This window comes from Vipera ursinii (assembly GCF_947247035.1).
Source record: "Vipera ursinii genome assembly, chromosome: 1".
Lineage (NCBI taxonomy): Eukaryota > Metazoa > Chordata > Lepidosauria > Squamata > Viperidae > Vipera > Vipera ursinii.
Window position 1 is genome coordinate 206,528,135 of NC_139512.1, and position 20,034 is coordinate 206,548,168.

Sequence of the window (20,034 nt, forward strand, 5' to 3'; positions counted from 1 at the left end):
GCGGCACTCGGGATTCGACCTGTCAAACTGCCGACCATCTGATTGACAAGCTCAGCAGCCTAACCCACTGAGCCAATGCAAATGAGCTAAGTTTGTTCACATTGCACAATGTGGTGATCACATAATTTTTTTAAAAAAATACTGAAAGAAAATATGCCAAAATCTTTCACAAAATTTTAAAATAAAATTTGAACTAAAGCCACTAATATTTCTATTGGATATAATTCCAGAAAACATAAATGAGAAATATCCCCATTTACTAATATATACTGTATGTGGACAGCTGCAAAGACAAATTTGGAAAAGAAAAACTTTGCTGGTGAAATGGAACTGAGAGACCAAAATTGAAGAGTATGTTGCAATAGCAAAACTGACAATATATATTCATAATAGAAGTTTAACCAAATTTAAGCAGGAGGGTCTCCTTTATATACAGTATTACACATCATATAGCAAGGCAAAAAAGAAAAGTGGTTTTAAGGGGGGGGGATTAGGCGATTGATACTACTTCCATGTTGGAAACACTGAAGCTCTTCCATGGTGAAAGGATTAGCTGGTGACATCACCGTTGCCTGGGAGATGCACAGTTGGGGGGTCCTTTCATGTCCCCATTAATGAGCCTTGCGAAGTGGTACCCATTTATCTACTCGCGGTCATCTGTTTTCAAACTGCTGGATTGGCAGGAGCTGCAACATGTGATAGGAGCTCACCCCACCCTGTGGCAGCAACGAGTCTCGAACATGAACCTGCTGATTGTCAGCCCAGCTTTCTCACCTCAGGAGCCACTGCACTCCTCTAGTCTAGAGATCGATAAAACTGACAAATTATTTGTTAGCTACTAACAAATCATCCTCCATGTTAATATTTTGATTAGCAGTTGGAGAAGCATTTGAAAATGGAAAGGAAGGGGAGAAAACATCATTAAAAAGTATTTCTATAATGTTTTCTTCTACAGTTTTTTTCTCAGTCTTTAGTCTTTGTTTTATATCTTTATCTAAAAATCTATTAAAAGCAGTTGTCTATTTTTTTCTCTTTATTCCTTTAACACTTTTATCTTTATCTTTTCTTTTTATTTTGTTTGAGGTTTAAATTCTTAACTTGGTAAACTTTCATCAATAAAACTTATTTTTAAAAAGCTTAACATAAAAAATATGAAATGATCCTAGAACTGAAAGAGGCTTCACAAGAACACAAGTACCATGTGTTTGTTACCCCTCTCAGATATCAACAGGGAAGGACTACATCAACTAAGCTGATAAGATATTGTAAGATCTTTAAATGACTAATTTCCAGGATGTGATAAATGTGTAAATAGAGAGAGCTGCTGGGACTATCAGTGAAATCCAGTACTCATTCAAAGACCATAAAATTAGACCTTGAACGCAGAGCCACAATAGATGAAATAAAAGTGGCAATAAAACTACTGAGAAATGGTAAAACAGTTGGAATGGATGAAGTCATGGCTGAGGCACTCAGAATTGGTGGAAACTATCTGACTTGGTGAGTGCGTTCACTGTTACGACTCATCTGGCACTCAGAAAAACTCTCCATTGGGTGGAAAGGAGCACATACATCACTAATTTGAAAAAAGATGACAGCTGCTAATACCAAAGCTACTGGTATATAAGCCTTCTATCAATCATTGGAAAGGTCTTCATGAGGATGATTCAATTTTCTTCCAGAAACAGCAGGAACAGATAACTAAAGAAGAGCACCCGATTTCCACCCAACCCAATGAGGCAGTGACCAAAGTTTCATCATCAAACAACTAATGGAAGAGAATTTGATGTGACAAACTGTCACTCGCTGACTTTGTTGACTTTCGAGCAACCTTCAACAGTGTATACTGGCCAACTTTAAGAAAAGCCTTGAAAATAAGTAAATTATTTTTGTTGACTGACTTTGTAATAATGCCGCTTGGGGGTGTGTGTGAAAGCCCTAATAAGCAGGCATATACATAGAATGAAGGCTACTGCTAAGCTTGTAAGCCGCCCTGAGTCTTCGGAGAAGGGCGGGATATAAATGGAATAAAAATAAATAAATAAAAATAATTAAGTACGTGTCCACAAAAGCCTACTCCAAGATTGATTGATTGATCGATTGATCGATTGATCAATCTATCAATCATATGGCAGATGACTGGGGTTAGTGAAGCACTTGAAATATCGTGAATCATCAGGGGAAGAAGAAGAACAGCCACACCTCTCTTTAGATTGTTACGGCCCTGTAGTACCTATGGAAGGAATGAAACATTTTTGTGAAAACCAGGATGCAAATCTTGGCACTAGTCCTGCCAGTCTTCTTATGTGGATTTTGAGACACGGACACTATTAAAACCAAAACTAAATAAAATTAATGTATCTGTGGTGCATACTGGGAGTCTTTAAACAGCCTTCTCAGGAATGATATCAGATAGATGCAGTGAACTATCTACATTTGAGAACTAAATGCAGAAATGCAAATTAAGATGCTTCAGTTACACATATGCAGAATGGCAGAATATTACCTTTCCATGGGAAAGTGGCCTGCATAAAGTCCAACATCAGCACCAAAGACAATAGGGGCAAAGCAAATTGAAGATGATCTGAAAAACATAAGATTCAACCTAAATCACACAGCCTCAGTTGGAAACATGGAGAAAACCATTATAAAACATCTTGTCTGCTGTCCAGCAGGATCCACAACAATGTACTTGGCTCCAAGGACACACACTAAGCAAGTAAAGAACATCAACTGATAAGAGACATTTGAAAATTTTTCTATAGTTCAAATTCAACACGCACATGCCTTTTTCCTGATCTGACTGGGCCCTCGTGTAGTATGCATTTCAATAATAAGAATATGATTACAGTCTGTATTTGGCACGTTACTTATCTGCCCTTGTCCCTTTGCAAGCAACAACAGCACTAGGCCTTTGGGTATTAGAATCTCAGACATTTGAATTGGTCGACCAGCAGCTGTAGCATTATCATTTTATTTTCCTTCATATAATTCCTTGTATAATTAAGTAAAAGTTTTCAGCAGACGTATGAAAGGAAAAAGTGGCTGTAATTAACCATCCTTTCATATTATGGACTATAATTGGTATTCCTCACTCAGTATCCTTCATAGTTTTTGGTTCACATCTGTTACGCTAGCTTTGTTTTTACAAAACTTGTGTTGCTCCAAGCAGGTTCTGCAGCTTCTGTAGTGTGATTTAATACATAAATAGCGCTGAAGTTTTTACATCTGTATTTTGTATACACAACACAGGTAAATGCTAAAAGCATATAAATTCAGCATCACTACCTTCTTCAAGACTGAGTAGGAACTTTACTTTCTGCCAGACATGCCAGTATGCCCATGTCTCGACTAAGTTGTTTTTAATTGCTTGATCTATGTAATTCCATTAATTCTGCTGGGCATCCTACAGATTTTGTTCATCGTGTTGCAGGATTTGCATACAGTTGTTTGAATTGTTTAACTGGGTAAAACAGTTCCTAGACACACACACACACACACACACACACACACACACACACACACACACATATATATATATGCTGAATTTCTACTGCTATTGTTTTAATTAGTTAAGAACTTACAATACATGATCTAAGCAGTCCAGTTCAAATTGGAAGTGACTGTTTCTCGTAGAGTATTTTGAATGTGAAATGTTTTATTCATAATTTTAATTCATTTCTTAGCTTCCTAGTCTGTTTCTGCGTTTTCCATGCAATTCCATCTTTAAGAAGATGGGATGGGAAAGAGGACATACGAGTGTTCAGCTAATTTTTATACCTGGAATACTTCCTCCAGGAAAAGGGGTAATAGTAGCGTCCTTTAGAATTGGGTGAGTGGGGAAGGACAGAGAGAATTTCACGATGCTAGTACTACCACAGAAAATCTCTTCTGATAAACGGGCTTTATTTGTTGTGTTTTGTTTACTCAGTATAGGCCATGCCCAACTCCAGACTATTATGGGGTAATTCACAATAAAAACAAACAGGCCTGGGAAAACAGCCAGGTTTTTAAGGCTTTACAGGATGCCATCAGGGAGAGAACATACGGCTCTCTGGGGGAATCTTGCTTAAGAAGGCAGGTGGTAGGACACTTCTTAGATCCCAATAGTTGTCACTGTTTAATTGAAGAGATCCTGTCTCCTCTTAACTGGCTGGGCAATGGCATGAAGATAGATGATCCCTCAGTTAGCCAGATTGTAGACCAATTAGGGCTTTAATTGCACCCAGAAGGTGCAAAAGGGACATAACCAAGAAGCGCTTATCACTGTCTTGTTTTGCATTTAAAGCATTTAAAGCTTCCAAGGGTTCTTCACAGGCAACCCCAAGTGAAGCATGCCGATGTTACCAACCCCCACAATTTGTGGATGGCCTCACTTAACACGTTCATATAGATAGTGAGCGTAAATAAATTGTTATGGTTAAGTTTCTGCTGCCATTTTGTTTAGAACTGATATTTTACCATAGAAATGCTTTTTTACAATTTTCTGGAAAACCCATTTTTGTGTATTCAGGAATATCTTGCATATTATTTCATAGGTTAAAATAGCCTGTAGCTGGGGCTATTTTATTTTATTATTTATTTATTTATTTTATTTTATTGCATTTATATACTGCCCTTTCCCTGAGGACTCAGGGCGGTTTACAGGGAGTTAAAAATCAACCATACAAAAGTTAAAAAAACAATTTTAAAGATGAAAGTAAAATAAAGATTTTTTAATGTGAATTTAAGGATCAAATTTCACCAGCATTTGACAATGTAATAGTGTATAGAATCTTATTACTTCCTGAAGGCTTTGGTAAGCTCCCAGACTTAAAAAAAGGGGGGGAGACAGTATTCTGTTAGGAATACTTTTGAATGGATAAAATGATGGCCTATTCTTACAATTCTTTTTCTCCACTCATGGCAGAAAGTGGCTATTAAAATAACAGTGACAGATTGCTTTTTTCTACTTGTCACCTAAAGCAAGGTATCCTGGTGAAGGAATGAGGCGAAAAGCCTCAATAGTCTTAATAAAAGCGTATTCCAAATCTTGTACCTTAAAGAAATATGCTTATGTCCTGTGCTAGTTGATAACTTGCCTCGTTCACCAGCCTTTCTCTTCTATCTTCTTCTGCCACAATAAATATTTTTAAATATTGTTCAAGCTGGAGCTGAGCAAGTAGTAGTTCCTGCTGTATTAATTTTTATTTTTCTTTTTTTCTGCATTGCCCAGTTTTATCAATTGCATTTGACATCATCATCTTAACCTTTCATTAGCCATGTGTAGCTTAAGAAAAGGTTCCCTCTTACCCAGCTTGATATGCAGAGTTTTATTTTGTGAAGATACGAGAGAAGCTTTGCAAGAATCAGGATTCTATAGAGAGCATCCCCCTCCCCAAAGAAAAAGATAGGGCTGAATTTTGGATATGGTGTTTCACCTGGTAACTGGAAGCTTCTAAATAAAGGGAGAGGGTCACTGTCTATTAAGTAATCAAATTACTTCCTCTGCTTTTCGTCATTAGCTGGAATCTGTGGCACTATAAGACTGCATACAGTCTCTGACAAGATTCAGCTTGTGAATCTTTTTTTTTAAAGATTGGCATATATTTATGCCATCCTATATTTATGCTAATTTTCAATGAAAGAAATGAGAGAGTTTTCTTTATCAATGAGAATGTTTTAAGTGGTGTATTTCATGCTAACTTTGTATTTCAAATATACGTAGCAATTTCTTTTTAGCTTACTGGTATTGATTTACACATTATCAATGGCAAATGCAATTTTCCCATTTCTTTTTTTAATCACCAGAAAATCATATTCTAGAAGATGTAAATAAATGTGTCATTGCTCTCCAAGAAAAAGATGTTGATGGTTTAGATCGCACTGCTGGTGCAATCCGTGGTCGTGCAGCAAGAGTAATTCATGTTGTCACTTCTGAAATGGATAATTATGAACCTGGAGTTTATACAGAAAAGGTTTTGGAAGCAACAAAACTGCTGTCAAACACAGGTAAAGTAAACAACATAATCATGCTTTTAATTTGATAGTCTTAATGAAACAGCCAGGACAATATGTTCCTCACTTCTTTCTGCAGCCCCTTTGTAAGTGTATAACTATTGTCTAATAGTTAGGAAGTCGCTGTCATAAAATACCAATTAATTGTTTTAAGTTAGAGGCAGAAATAGGCAGACTAATGCCATAGAGCCCTGATAGTGCAGTGGTTAGAATGCAGTACTGCAGGCTGACTCTGCCAACTGCCAGGAGTTCGATCCTGATTGGCTCAAGGTTGACTCAGCCTTCCATCAGTAAAATGACCCAAATTGTTGGGGGCAATATTCTGACATTTGTAAACCGCTCAGAGAGTGCTGTAAAGTACTGTGGAGTAGTCTTTAAGTGCTACTGCTATAGGGCAATGTTTCTCAAGCATGGTCCTTACATGCTGGGGAATTCTAGGAAGTGAAGTCCACATAGCTTAATGTTACTGAGGTTGAGAAACATTCCCTAGAGCTATGCTTGATAGTGTATGTCCTAAAATAGGTGTATATACTTTAAAAGAAGTATCTTAAAAATGAAATGAAATTTAAAAACAAGAAATGAAAAATCCTACCAGAATATTGGTTTTTAGTATTTGCATTCTCATCCTGGTCCCTTAAATGTTACATATGACTGTCAGCCATGAAAAGGTTGCTTATACAATGTAAAGCAGAAAATAGGCATCATTTTGAATCATACAGCTCTTGGCCATCCTTTTTACAGTTCCCATGTTTATATAATACACAATGGCCTGCCCTCTGCCCTCTGAAATATATATATCTTCTCATGTATATGTCTTATTCTTTACTACCAGTATAAACATAACTTTCTCTGCTCACAGTGTTCCTCCAAATAATACATATGAATTAAAACTGAGTATTGTGTTGTATAATTTTTCTCTCTTCTGGTTCTCCCCAATTCTTTTTTTCTGTGTGTTCTGTAGTTATGCCACGTTTTACTGAACAAGTAGAAGCTGCGGTAGAAGCATTAAGTTCTGACCCTGCTCAGCCAATGGATGAAAATGAATTTATTGATGCTTCACGACTAGTATATGATGGAATTCGTGATATCAGAAAAGCAGTACTGATGATCAGAGTGAGTGAACTTCAGCTTTCTTAAAATAGCATTCAGTTTTCAAAATGAGTTTTATTAAAAATTTAAAACATATACTAAACTCTGTGTAAATTCATGCACGCATATAGTGCATAATTTATTTATTTATTTATTTAATTTAATTTTTATACCGCCCTTCTCCCGAAGGACTCAGGGCGGTGTACAGGGCAATACAATAACAATATATAAAAATTAAAAAATATATTAAATACAATAGCCCAATTTAAAAAATTACAAAACGTAATTTACATAACAGCTTAATAACCTGAGCAGCTCCAGTATCTGCAGCTAAATGTTTTGTATTCTGAATTCCACCCGTTACCTATATATTGACGTGCAGTTCTTTGTACAGTGCGGAATCACTTTAATCACTTTCCATTCTTCTAACCTCAGTAATAAATGCAATTAAATTGTATGCAATTGTGGAAAGTGATGGAGACTACAAAAGTTAGGATGTTTGAAATGACTTTTGGTGCCTGGTGTCCCAGTTGGACAGGATATGAGTACAGGCAGCTGTTTGTTGTATTTACATCACTTCCCCACATAGAAGAGAAAGATGGTATAAAGCTAAAGTACCTCAGTTTTTTGGGCCTGTTAGTACTCTGGTCACAATTTAATTTACTGCTTGGCGTACAGTCTGTCCAGCTCTTTATGTGTTGCTATTTCAGCTGTTCCCTTTTCCAATGTAAACCAACACATTTTTAAATATGCATTTGGATTGTATTTAGAACAAGGCTTCCATTGTATAGTATTTATGTTAGGCAGATGTCATATTCCAGAGTGGGAAAGGCCAATAACTAAAGGAGTTTCATTATTTGAAGTTTGGGAGGATTTCAAAGAGCAAAACTGTTGCCATAAAAACACTGTCCATGTCCAAAAATTGGAGTTATCCCAGACCCATCCACTTTAGAATGTAAGCAGTCAACATGTCACTCAAAGCCCAAACTGAAAAAGTTCAGTGTTTCTGCATTATACCAGACCACAGACAAACTTCTTTTTATGTGCTTGATCAACCCAGCTATTACAAGTTTGTAAAACATATTTTATACTTTACTTGATGTGATTCATGAATCCAAATTGTACTTGCCATTGTTTTGAGTGTTCAGTGATGATTGAAAAAGTTGCACATATTTAACTATATTTAGATTATCATCTATTTGTGGAGTTTTGTATCTTAATGGTTTTATAATGCTATTATAATGCTCTTTTGATTGTTTAAGTGTGCATAAATGGCTGACATAACAAGTTAGAAGTGTCAAAGGATGAGATAATAGGCTCATTGCAAAGTTTTCCCCTTTGCATTGGAAAACAAAATCTCAGTAAAGAAGAATTTATAAGGACTAAGGACAGGATTCTCTTACTATCCAGAAATCATATTCAAAATCTTATCTGTTTTTGATGGAGATGAGGCAGCAAAAATTTAAAAAATGAATAAATTATAAGAGGCAAATGCCTTTTTTCTTAGGTGTTTGTTAAGAGACCTAATTAGTAACAGCTCTGCATTTAATTGGATGTATTTTCAAAGCAAGCCCCCAAATGAAGTATTATAAATACTTGTATAATGCCATTAGGGATTAGTCACTTTGAAAATAAAGAATAGAGATATGCACAAAGCAATTTATTCAAATGAGATGAAGCTAAAAGAGAATTGATTTCCCCCACCCTATTTCCCATTGCCATCTGTAGATAGTTTATACACTGCAATACTACCAACGTTCCTACTATCAGCAGCTAGTACACATTCTAATTATGGTAAGCCAGGAAACAGATTTTCTAGAAGAAAGAAATCAGCAAAAACACCTACTATAAAAGCAGTACAAACTGCAGATTTCTGAAGCTACAAGAAAAATGGATTGCTTTGGTTTAATCTAGCACAGGAATGAGTTATTTTACGTCTACAAAAATTGTATTAAATAAAGTTACAAATACAGCAATATAGGAAGCTACTAGTAATAATATTTTTATATCTGTTTGCTCAAGCTCAAGAAAAATCAATATAGCAAATATAAGTAGGCAATATTAAATGACAATTACTTTTTAAAGTGTTTAACCTTTTTATCAAACTATCTCCCAGTTGTGTTAGATAAACATGTATAAAATGTACATGGTGGTTGGCATTGTTAATTATTCATCTGTCTTTAAAAAATGCAGTTTGACAGGTTTTAAATTCAGTGTGTTCCAAAACCATGGAAACATTTGCTCCCCTAGACTACTCTTTAAGTTTGATTTGGGCTTAAACTGTTTTTGCAGACACCCGAGGAACTTGATGATTCTGACTTTGAGACAGAAGATTTTGATGTTAGAAGCCGAACAAGTGTTCAAACTGAAGATGATCAACTTATTCACGGTCATAGTGCAAGAGTAAGAGATACCTATTTAATTATCTGCTTTAATCTCATTTGTATATAGCCCTGGCCACATTAAAATCAAGACGCCATAATTTTTGTCATTTCCAGTATATCTTGTTTATCTGTATAGCATTATTTATTTATCTTCTTGTTTGGGATTATCTTCTTCCTTTATTTGTGTTTCTTCGGTATAGATATAAATCACATAACTGTAAACATCATCTAATCTGATTTCTGAATTGTCAATCCTTGATTAAAACTTAAGCCTAGCCCTGGAATAAGGAATATTTCTTCAAACTGGAATTATTTTTATTTAATATAATTCTATTGAGAAAAATTATCTCCAATATAACATGTTGCCATTTAATACCATTATATTTTTATCTTCTATACACACATAAATGGCTATCTTATTCTTTCTGATAGCAGTTTTATTCTCCACTTGCATGAGAGTGTCCTTGTAGGTTATAGTTACAATTAGATAAAACTGCATGGAAGTGCTAAGCTTTCCCATTCTTTGAATGTTTTCTTAAAAAAAAAGTTCTGAATCCTATCTTGTTTCTTGTGTGCTTAACAATGAAAGAGAAACTCATGGAATGTTTGCTGTGTTAAGCATCAATAAATACTATACAAAATATAGTTCAGAAGGAACCTCAAAGTAATATTTCACTTTTTCAAGTGTTCCCACAGTTCATGCTACTTGAAAGTTCAGGTGGGGGTGGTTTCTTGCCATCAGATACATTTCTGAAGAGGTGGTCTTCCAAGCGAGTATTTAAGACTGCCGTCTTGGTTATTTCACAAAGCTCAACACTTTTGTAACTTTTCTGTTATAAATTTGCTTTCACTTATTGCAATAGCCTTACATTTTGTGTGTAGGCAACCTGAACCTGGCTGCCTCAAAATGTATCTCAGGTGATTTAAAGATCTGAATCATATAATCATGATCTAATAATTACACTGTAGCCTGGGTTTTTGTCTTTCCCTCCAATTTTGCATATATTTGGAAGATTTGAATAAGATTTGATCAGTATTTACAATCTGGCTTTCAAAAATATGTCAGTTTTCTTGTCTGAAAACTCTTTATTTTTCATCCCCTGTAGCAATTTCAAAATATGCATCCATACGGTGTAAAAATGGAGAAGAAAACATAAATTTCCTATGTTGCCAATTTTTTTTTCCTATGGGATGCTTAAAAAGTCATCTTTCACTAGTACATCTTTCCATATAGTAGAGAGTTAAAAAAAAAATAACGTTCCCGTTCATCCTTTGAATATACAGTACTTTGACTCTTAGGTTGGCTAATGAAAATATCTGAATAGCCAGTTATTGAAAAGCATTTTATATATAGAATAATTGTTCATTCCAGGCCATCATGGCTCAACTCCCTCAAGAACATAAAGCCAAAATTGCTGAACAAGTTGCCAGCTTCCAAGAAGAAAAGAGTAAATTGGATGCTGAAGTATCCAAATGGGATGACAGCGGTAATGATATTATTGTTCTGGCAAAACAAATGTGCATGATTATGATGGAGATGACAGACTTCACCAGGTAAGCATTCTGTATAAGTAGGCTTTTCAAGGGCAACCTTAGTTCATGTTCCTTGTATCTCAGCTAGTTTGCCTTGACAGTATCCACTGCAGTTGGGCATATGCCTGAAACAGTCTTGGACACCTTGTAAAATGATCTTATTTATTCTCTCCCATCTCTCATTCTGAAGACATTACTAAAAGAGAGCAGGGTCATTAATATAAGTACGATATCAAATTTTCTTTTTCATTTCATTCAACTGTTCCAGAGTTGGGTCATGTACTGAAGGAGGACCAGTTAAAGTTACAATTCAATCTAGGCAAGGTAGAGATGCTAAGATTGGGTAGTTTGTCTGCTGTGCCAGCTAACCTGTTTTTTCAGGTTCCCCCCTAACAGAGAAATGCTAAATTTTGCTTAATAAGATTTCATTGCCTGTATTTAACAGTATTTTTTGTTATAACTTTGCCTTCTGATTTTCCTTTGTTTAGCTTGTTACAGAGAGACATATAAACTGTATAGGAAATTCTCTTAGCACATGCATAATTAAATGTAAACTTAAAATAATTTTAATCCTATATCTTCTGAAGAGTTGGCTTAGAAAATTAGAGTTAAATGAGTTTTGAGTCAAGTTTTTTTAGTAACTGCACAAAGCTGGAACAGTTTTGGTAGTCTTCGTTTCTGGGCTGAAATACAATTTGTTTTAAACTGACAGTAAATTGTGGGCAATTAATAATTAAACAACTTTTATTGTCTGGTCCTGTTGAAATTATTTGAGGTGTAGCCCATGTTTTGTTATAGATTAATGGATAGACCTCAAAGATATTCCTTGGATTTGGGCTTCTCTTCTATGATTGTGACTTTGAACACCATATAGAACCTGCCACAGAATCAAATCATTTAGGAAAGCTCTGATAAGGGAAATCTTGATGAGGTAATGCCTAAAGGATGTCCTACCCAAGTTTCTAATCGCAAGGGGCAATGTAAGAGCAGCTCAAAAAAAGAAAAAAACACACACACAAGAACAAGCTACATTTACTTTGCTCTGTAAAACTAATTTGGCTTGTTAAGTGCACCATGATCAAATAAACCATGGCCAAGCTTAAGTAATTTTTAATAAGATATTAAAATGTGATTGTTTAAGGAGGAAAAGCTATTTCTAAGGATATTGTAATGATACATTTCATTTTCATGAAACTGAAGTATTTTAGTATCACTGTTAATGCAAGTAGTCCTCACTTAATGATCCCAACTGAGGCTAGAATTTTGGTCATAAGTCATTGCAGTTGTTAATCCTGTCTCCACATGAACTGACTCAATTTTACAACTACTTTTACAATGGTTATAAAATGAGTCACCATGGTCATTAGGTCATTAAGCAAATCCGTTATTCCAAATGGGCATTTGTTTTTTGCCAGCAAATTTTTTTGGGGGGGATCATAAATCACGGTCACATGACCACAGCATGCAGCAACCAATCATAGGTGCCTAAAATACAATCACGTGACCCAGGAGCACAGCAGTCGTAACTTTGAGGATGGATCATCAGTCACTTTTGGGAGGGGGGAGTCTGTCATAGCTTCAAACAGTCATTACACGAGGACTACTTGACTACCTTGTAGTGAATCCTTTATCATAGGGCAGGGGTGTCAAACTCAATTTCATTGGGGGCCGCATCAGCATTGTGGTTGCCCTCAAGGGGCCAGGTGGGTATGGCCAGGGTGGGCGTGGCCTACTGGGTGGGCGTGGCTAGAGTGCGTATGGCCTACTGGGTGGGCGTGGCCAGCTCTACATCGTTCACATCAAGGGTGCCTATGGGGGCCTGGGCAGGAGTGGGGCAGATCTGAGGGTCTCTGGCAAAAGGAGGGTCTCTGGGCCAGGGCCAAGGCAGTGGGAGCTGTTCCCTCACTGTTTCCAGGATGGCTTCACGGGCCACATGAAACCACTTTGCGGGCCAGATCCGGCCCCCGGGCCTTGTGTTTGACATGTCTGTCATAGGGAAATAATGTGCAAGGAAATACTGTGTGCCCTTGATTCTAGAAGACAAATATTCTGTTCCCCTTTGCAGAGGTAAAGGACCTCTAAAAAATACATCTGATGTCATCAGTGCAGCAAAGAAAATTGCAGAAGCAGGATCAAGAATGGATAAACTAGGGCGGACAATTGCTGATCATGTAAGCTGTAACTGATTTCTTTTTATGAATCTTCTATCACCTTTAATTTTACAATATATTTATGAACTCAGGGGTCAGTAGTTTGCTTTATGGAATCTATCTAAGGATCTTAATTCTGTATCCTCCTCCACTAAGAAGCTTTCTTCATCGCTTGCTCCCAACATTTATAGGTTTGGATTCTATACTGATAACTTATTTTCCAAATAATCACTGCAGATAAAAACTTCCAGATGCATATATACCACATGCATGAATGAAAAAAAAATACTCTGTCACATACAGAGTTTCACATTTATACCCGCTTAATTCGAGGCACTAACATGTACTAATGTTTTCTTTTTGATGCCACCAGATAATTATTTTTTTTTATTTTGGAGCACAGACTCTTTTATTGTAGAAAAATCTAATGTGTGGCACCTAAAAAAGACAGGGATTCTCAGTCCACTTCATTTTTCTGTCACTGCCTCTCTATAGGGAAAAGATAATGCATGTATATTGCCCTTGCTGGGAGAATAAACATGGTGGTGTCCATATTTTTGCCAATATAGTAGATAAGGATATTAGCCTTACCTTAGCTTTTCAAGATTTATCTGGGATTTTTCTCCCTGCGTTCTAGAACAGGGGCCCCTAACCCCTGGGCTGTGGCCTATTTGGAACTGGGCTGTGCAAGCAGTGAGCCCGCATGCATGCACACACAACTCAACTTGTGCAGATTGAGCTGCGTGTGCGCCAGCCCACCGCTCGCGCGGCCTTGTTCCCTCTTTCTCCCCCCCCCCAAAAAAAGCCAGGCCACCAAGTTGCAGAGTTTGGGGACTGCTGTTCTAGAACATTTCTTTTAAATATCTGCAAGTTTCATTAGGTAAACAAAATGGGACTATTGTTACCTGAATCTTTTAAGAATAAAGATTGATGGAAATTAAATTCTGTTTGGTGGATTATTTCAGCATGCTCTATTTGGGGATGCCTTTGAAGATCACTTGAAACTACGACTGGTCCAGAATGAAGTACCACAGGCAATAATGGATGTGCCTTGATACACTTATGTGTCACCAGTACTTCTTAAGCTTCTCTTGTTGCTAATTGGTTTATAGGTGTAATTCATGACATAGGGCCTGGTTATCAGAGAGGCTGCCTATCTCCACTAGTTTCTGTCCATCCTGTAAGATTGGGCAACAGAGTGTATACTTCCAGTCCCCTCAAGCAAACATGCCATCTGTTGGCACCTGGGAATTATGTCTTCTCTGTTGTGATGCCTGCCTCTGAATCCACCTCCCCACAGAGATCCATATGGCTCCCCCAGTAATGTTTTTTTTAAAAATCACTGAAAACCTGTCTAGGGGGTCGGGTGAGCCCTTGAAGAATTTTATTTGGAATTCTATAGTAGTAAATTATTTCTTACTCCATATCTCTGTTACAGTTCTATTTAGAATTAAGGCTTAACACTAAGTAAAAGGACCAAAATACTGACTTGTATTACAATGCATTTGGAGTGTACAAAACTCTCTTAAAGAATGAATTGTCTTTTTTTCCTCTGCACAGTGCCCAGATTCTGCTTGCAAACAAGACCTGCTCGCCTATCTGCAGCGTATTGCTTTATACTGTCACCAGCTGAACATTTGTAGCAAAGTGAAGGCAGAAGTTCAGAACCTTGGAGGAGAGCTTGTGGTATCTGGGGTATGTACACGTGCTCACGTTCATTTTGTGTCTTTCTAGGTTCAGCTCTTAAAGCTTAGTTTGCTTCCTTTGTGAAATTCTAGGTGTAGAATGTAAAGCTGTTCTTTCAGCATCTTCAAATCCTCTCAAGGTTTTTGTCCCAGGATTGGAGACATTTATACTATCTTTTTTCCTTCAGAAAGATTGTGTGGTCCAAACTGGTTTAAAACAATCCAGTGCATAGATTTCATTATGATGAAAATGGCTTTCTTTGCTAAAGTACCCTGAAGTAAGTCTCATTTTCATCCAGTACTCCAAGGCCAAAGCCATCATCTGTTGGATTCTCAAATCATTCAGTGACTGTATACTGTCTTATCAGGTTCCTGTGTATTTACACAGAAACTATGCTTCTTTCAAACTTCCCATGTATTTTTGAGTGTAAATTTCTGTTATATATTTTCTAGCGATTTTTTTCCCCTCAGGCCTTCTCACAGTCAGCCACTTACATCCATTTCTATCTTCTACAATCAGAAGACTTCCTCTTCTCCAACTCTCTCTGAAAACTTTCTTCCAGGCTGTGAATGCATTTTAATCCTCATCCTTAATTCCAACAGAGCCAGCCCACATTAATATCTTGTTTATCTTTTCTTCTCATGTATATAATTTTGTAGTCTACCAACCATTTTAGCACACCTCAGATTGTACTTGGATAGAGCTAATTTATTCTCTATGGAAAGAAAAACAAATTGATAGTCAGGATCACCAACCCTTCTTCAAAATGGCAGTGATTTTTGTAATATTTTGAAAGTCTTTATTGAATTGACTGTGAAGTTAAAATGTAAGCCTGAGGAGCCATGTTCAAGTTTCTTTTCCAAAGCACTGTACTTCCCTTCTTCATCACCAAAGTTGGCATTTTCTGAGTTTTATTTACATGGAAGAGGCAGTTTCTTTCATTACAAACAATATAGTCCTAATTTCACTGAAGAAAGGGGTCCCTTTATCTATACCTCTGTCTAGAAATCTCAGTAGTGAGGATAACATTTCTGTTGCCCCATAAATTTTCTGATTATACTTTTATTTGCATTTGGGTACTTACTAAATATGAAAAGTTTGCACTCACCTTTGGGTTAGACAATTATTTTCAGGGAGATAAAATCACATAGCAAGCTATAGGGAAGAGACAACTAGCATAAATGTGATAATAGCAAATTCTGCTTTGGTTAAATAATGGCAAAGTGAAATATGGATGGATGGATGGATGGATGGATGGATGGATGGATGGATGGATGAGCGCCAATACAAACAAATATATTGTATACCAAATTAATACTACCAAAGATCCTGGGACATCTTTGGCAAGAATGTTGGCATTGAATAGAGACTTGCTAACTTTACAGTAGAGAGCCAATTTGGTGTAATAGTTAAGGCATCAGGCTGGAAACTAGGAGAACTTGAGTTCTAGTCTTGCCTTAAGCACAAAGCCAGCTGGGTGACCTTGGGTTAGTCACTTTCTCTCAACTCTAGGAAAAAGGCAGTGGCAAACCATTCTGAGAAACAAAACCTAGCAAGAAAACTGCAGGGACTTGTCTAAGCAGTCTTTGAGAATCAGACACAATTGAATAAAAGGGGAGGGAAAAGTTTTACAAAAAAACCCTCTGAGGTTTTATAATGACTATAAAATGCATATTTAACTTTGAGCTCTTCTGCTGCAGAAATTTTTCTTGAAGCTAGATCCAGTAATATATAATTGAATAAAAAGCAAGCATGTCACATAATGTAAGTACCCCCTTTCACACAGCGGATAGTTAAACAATAATGGAATGCGCTGCTCTTGCCCTCCCATTAAATTGTTTTCAAACTATTTAGAAAACCAAAAGAATTAAATCTTACCAAACAGAAGTCATGCACATTATATAATTTTATTTCTGTAAGTTCTTCTGTTAATGAGAAATAAAAATACAGGTAATCCTTTGAGTTATGACAGTTTACTTACAGTAGCAACCGTTCAAAGTTGTGACATAAGCCCACCCCACCCCCAACCGCTTACTATACAGTCCCGAGGTTACGAATGTTGCAGCACCACGGCAGTCGCACCCTTGGATTTAAAAAGAATTTTCTTGGTAAAGGAACCTGAACCTTAGATTCCTCTTAGCATTTGTTCTGAGATTCATAAATTTGGGAATTCTTGCATCTCTGATATATTTGAACCTTATCCTTAAGCTTTGTATAGCAAACTGTGTCTCAGACTAAAGCTACTCTCTTTTCCGGATGTGTTTGTTAAGGTGGATAGTGCCATGTCACTGATCCAGGCTGCCAAGAACCTGATGAATGCTGTGGTGCAAACCGTGAAGGCTTCCTACGTGGCCTCCACTAAATACCAGAAGTCTCAAGGGATGGCTTCTCTGAACCTTCCTGCTGTGTCCTGGAAAATGAAAGCTCCCGAAAAGAAGCCTCTAGTCAAGCGAGAGAAACAAGATGAGACCCAGACCAAAATCAAGCGAGCTTCCCAGAAGAAACATGTTAACCCAGTGCAAGCACTCAGTGAATTCAAAGCAATGGAGAACATTTAATTTGTCATTTCAGTTTCCTTCCTTCCCTTCCCTTCCCTTCAGAATTTCTGCCATTCTGGAATATGTTAAAGTTTATTTACCTAATATTATGACAAAATCACTTAGAGTAAAAAGAAATAAACAGGGTTTAGGAAGCACGACAGTTCAACTTTCAGTCTGCAAGCATGATAATGTTATATGGAAATGCTGTCTAGACATGCTTCTGTGATATTTCTAGCTCCTGTGTTGCATAAATAAGCCCTGTTTTAAATCTGTTCTATAACCAAAGATAAATTCACAGTAACAATCATCCTTCACGTAGCTGGATCATGTCATTCTATGAGGGGGGAAATTGAGCCGTCTCGGGGAATCGAACATGTGGGGTTTTTTGTTTTTTTTTAAAAAGTATATATATGCTGGGTGGATAAAGGTGAATTTTGCTCTGCTTAATAATTGGGAAAGTGGAAGCACTAATTGCTTCTTAGAACACTAAGGCAACAATAGAAGATGACTTTGAAGGAGTAATATACTGTAGCATTCTTTCTAATTTAAGTAGGTATTGACTTCTTTCCAGCCTGAACACATTGATGCATTTATTCTAAGTAACTCTTAAGGGAATACACATTAGGAGTAGATAATAGTGAGTGACAAGTTGTAGCCAACCCAGCATTTCCAGGGTAGTTTTCCTTGGCTCTCGGGAACAGAGGTCATTATAAAAGGAACTTTATGCATATTGTGCAATGTATTAGAACACAAAGTTTCTACTTACTTTTGGGATGTGATAATGTCAATGCTTGGTTACAGATTACTGATACTCTTTATCACAAAACTAATAAAATTCCTGCTACCAGTAGGTGCTGTAAATGTTGCCTGTTTTTCCTCGGCATTCAAATGCAAATCCATCACTGTGTTCTTGTAATAATTGCTAGTCATTTTCCTTTAAGCTTAAAGAGAAACTTAGCAAATAATGTTTATTCAGGCTGCAGCCTAGGTATGAATTGTCATAATGAGAGCTTCATGGCATAATTTTGCTGTTTTAAATTTTTTATGGATTTCTGTTTTTATATCTTTTCCAATAAAGTATAAAAACCTGTTGTACTAGTCAGAGTTTTCTTTGGCAGTTGGTAAAGTAAGCTTAATCCTATAGTGTACTGACTAATTTGAGTTAACTTTTAAGAGGCCAGTATTGAATGACTCATACATAATTTTCTTAAGTGGTTTTGTTGAAAGTCAACAAGAGGCCCTGCTCTGAGATTCAGTGCACAAAAGGGAAAAATTAATCACCTCTTTTGTAACTTCCAGTAGAGAAAAAGACACTCAAGAGTTAAATCAGCTGGGGTCCTAGCTTCATTCGTTCCAGAGAGTTAGTAGTGTCGTGTCCTTGTATGTTCACAATACATTTTTAAATTAAAGATGTTTTATATTACATGGGGGACCTGTTTTCTCTCTTTGGTTTACATACTGCAGTTTTGTGATCTCCAAAATTTCATTGGCAATTGAACCACTAGGGGTAGGCAACCTTGGCTCTTTTATGACTCGTGGACTTCAATTCCCAGAATTCCTGAGCCAGTGTAGCTGGCTCAGGAATTCTGGGAGTTGAAGTCTAAGAGTCATAAAAGAGCCAAGGTTGCCTACCCCTGCTAGAGTAACAGTGGGTTACACGTTTAAAATTAATAATTCTAGGGGTTAATGACAGAATAATAAAAAAGATGAGTTTTGGCACTTTGGGAGAAAGTAACATGTGAAAGAGGCTGATCACTTAAGAATTCCATTTTTAACTTCTTTCAGATCCAAATAGCATTCAATTAAACATACTTTTTAATCTTTCATCGGAAGATTATGCTTAGCAATAGCATTTAGACTTATATACCACTTCACAGTGGTTTACAGCCCTCTCTAAGTGGTTTTACAAAGCATATTGCCTGCAACAATCTGGGTCCTCATTTACTGACCACAGACCTTCTAAAGAGCAGTCAGGGTTGATCTCCTCTAGGACTGACCGGTTTGATCACCTTGCAGTCCAAGGGACTCGCAGGAGTCTTCTCCAGCACCACAGTTCAAAGGCCTCAATTCTTTGGCGCTCAGCCTTTTTTATGGTCCAACTTTCACTGCCATACATTGCAACTGGGAAGACCGTAGCCTTGACTATACGCATTTTTGTTGACAGGGTGATGTCTCTGCTTTTTAGTGTGCTGTCTAGATTTGCCACTGCTTTCCTCCCGAGGAGCAAGCGTCTTTTAATTTCTTGGCTACAGTCCCCATCTGCAGTGATCTTGGAGCCCAGGAAAATAGAATCTGTCACTACCTCCATTTCTTCCCCATCTACCTGCCAGGAATTGAGAGGGCTGGATGCCATGATCTTGGTTTTCTTAATGTTTAGTTTCAACCCAAGTTTTGCACTCTCCTTCACTCGCAACAAGAGGTTCTTTAGTTCGTCTTTTCTTTCTGCCATTAGAGTGGTATCATCTGCATATCTTAGGTTGTTGATATTTCTTCCAGCAATCTTAATTCCAACTTTTGATTCATCTAGCCCTGCCTTTCTCATGATGTGCTCTGCATATACCGTATATACTTGAGTATAAGCCGACTCGATTATAAGCCGAGACCCCTAATTTTACCCCAAAAAACTGGAAAAAGTTGGTGACTCGAGTATAAGCC

General features: G+C 37.0%; 1 protein-coding gene across 1 annotated transcript in view; it reads left to right on the top strand.

Moving 5' to 3' along the window:
• Nucleotides 1-18,470, top strand: part of CTNNA1 (catenin alpha 1) — a 70,299-nt gene extending 51,829 nt beyond the window's left edge. Inside the window, exons 12-18 of the mRNA XM_083379552.1 lie at nucleotides 5,791-5,991; nucleotides 6,959-7,110; nucleotides 9,379-9,489; nucleotides 10,843-11,024; nucleotides 13,069-13,174; nucleotides 14,714-14,848; nucleotides 17,110-18,470. Of these exons, the coding sequence (XP_083235678.1) occupies nucleotides 5,791-5,991; nucleotides 6,959-7,110; nucleotides 9,379-9,489; nucleotides 10,843-11,024; nucleotides 13,069-13,174; nucleotides 14,714-14,848; nucleotides 17,110-17,397 (1,175 nt within the window). The 3' untranslated portion in view covers nucleotides 17,398-18,470. The remainder of the gene's footprint in view (nucleotides 1-5,790; nucleotides 5,992-6,958; nucleotides 7,111-9,378; nucleotides 9,490-10,842; nucleotides 11,025-13,068; nucleotides 13,175-14,713; nucleotides 14,849-17,109) is intronic.
• Nucleotides 18,471-20,034: the final 1,564 nt, after the last annotated feature.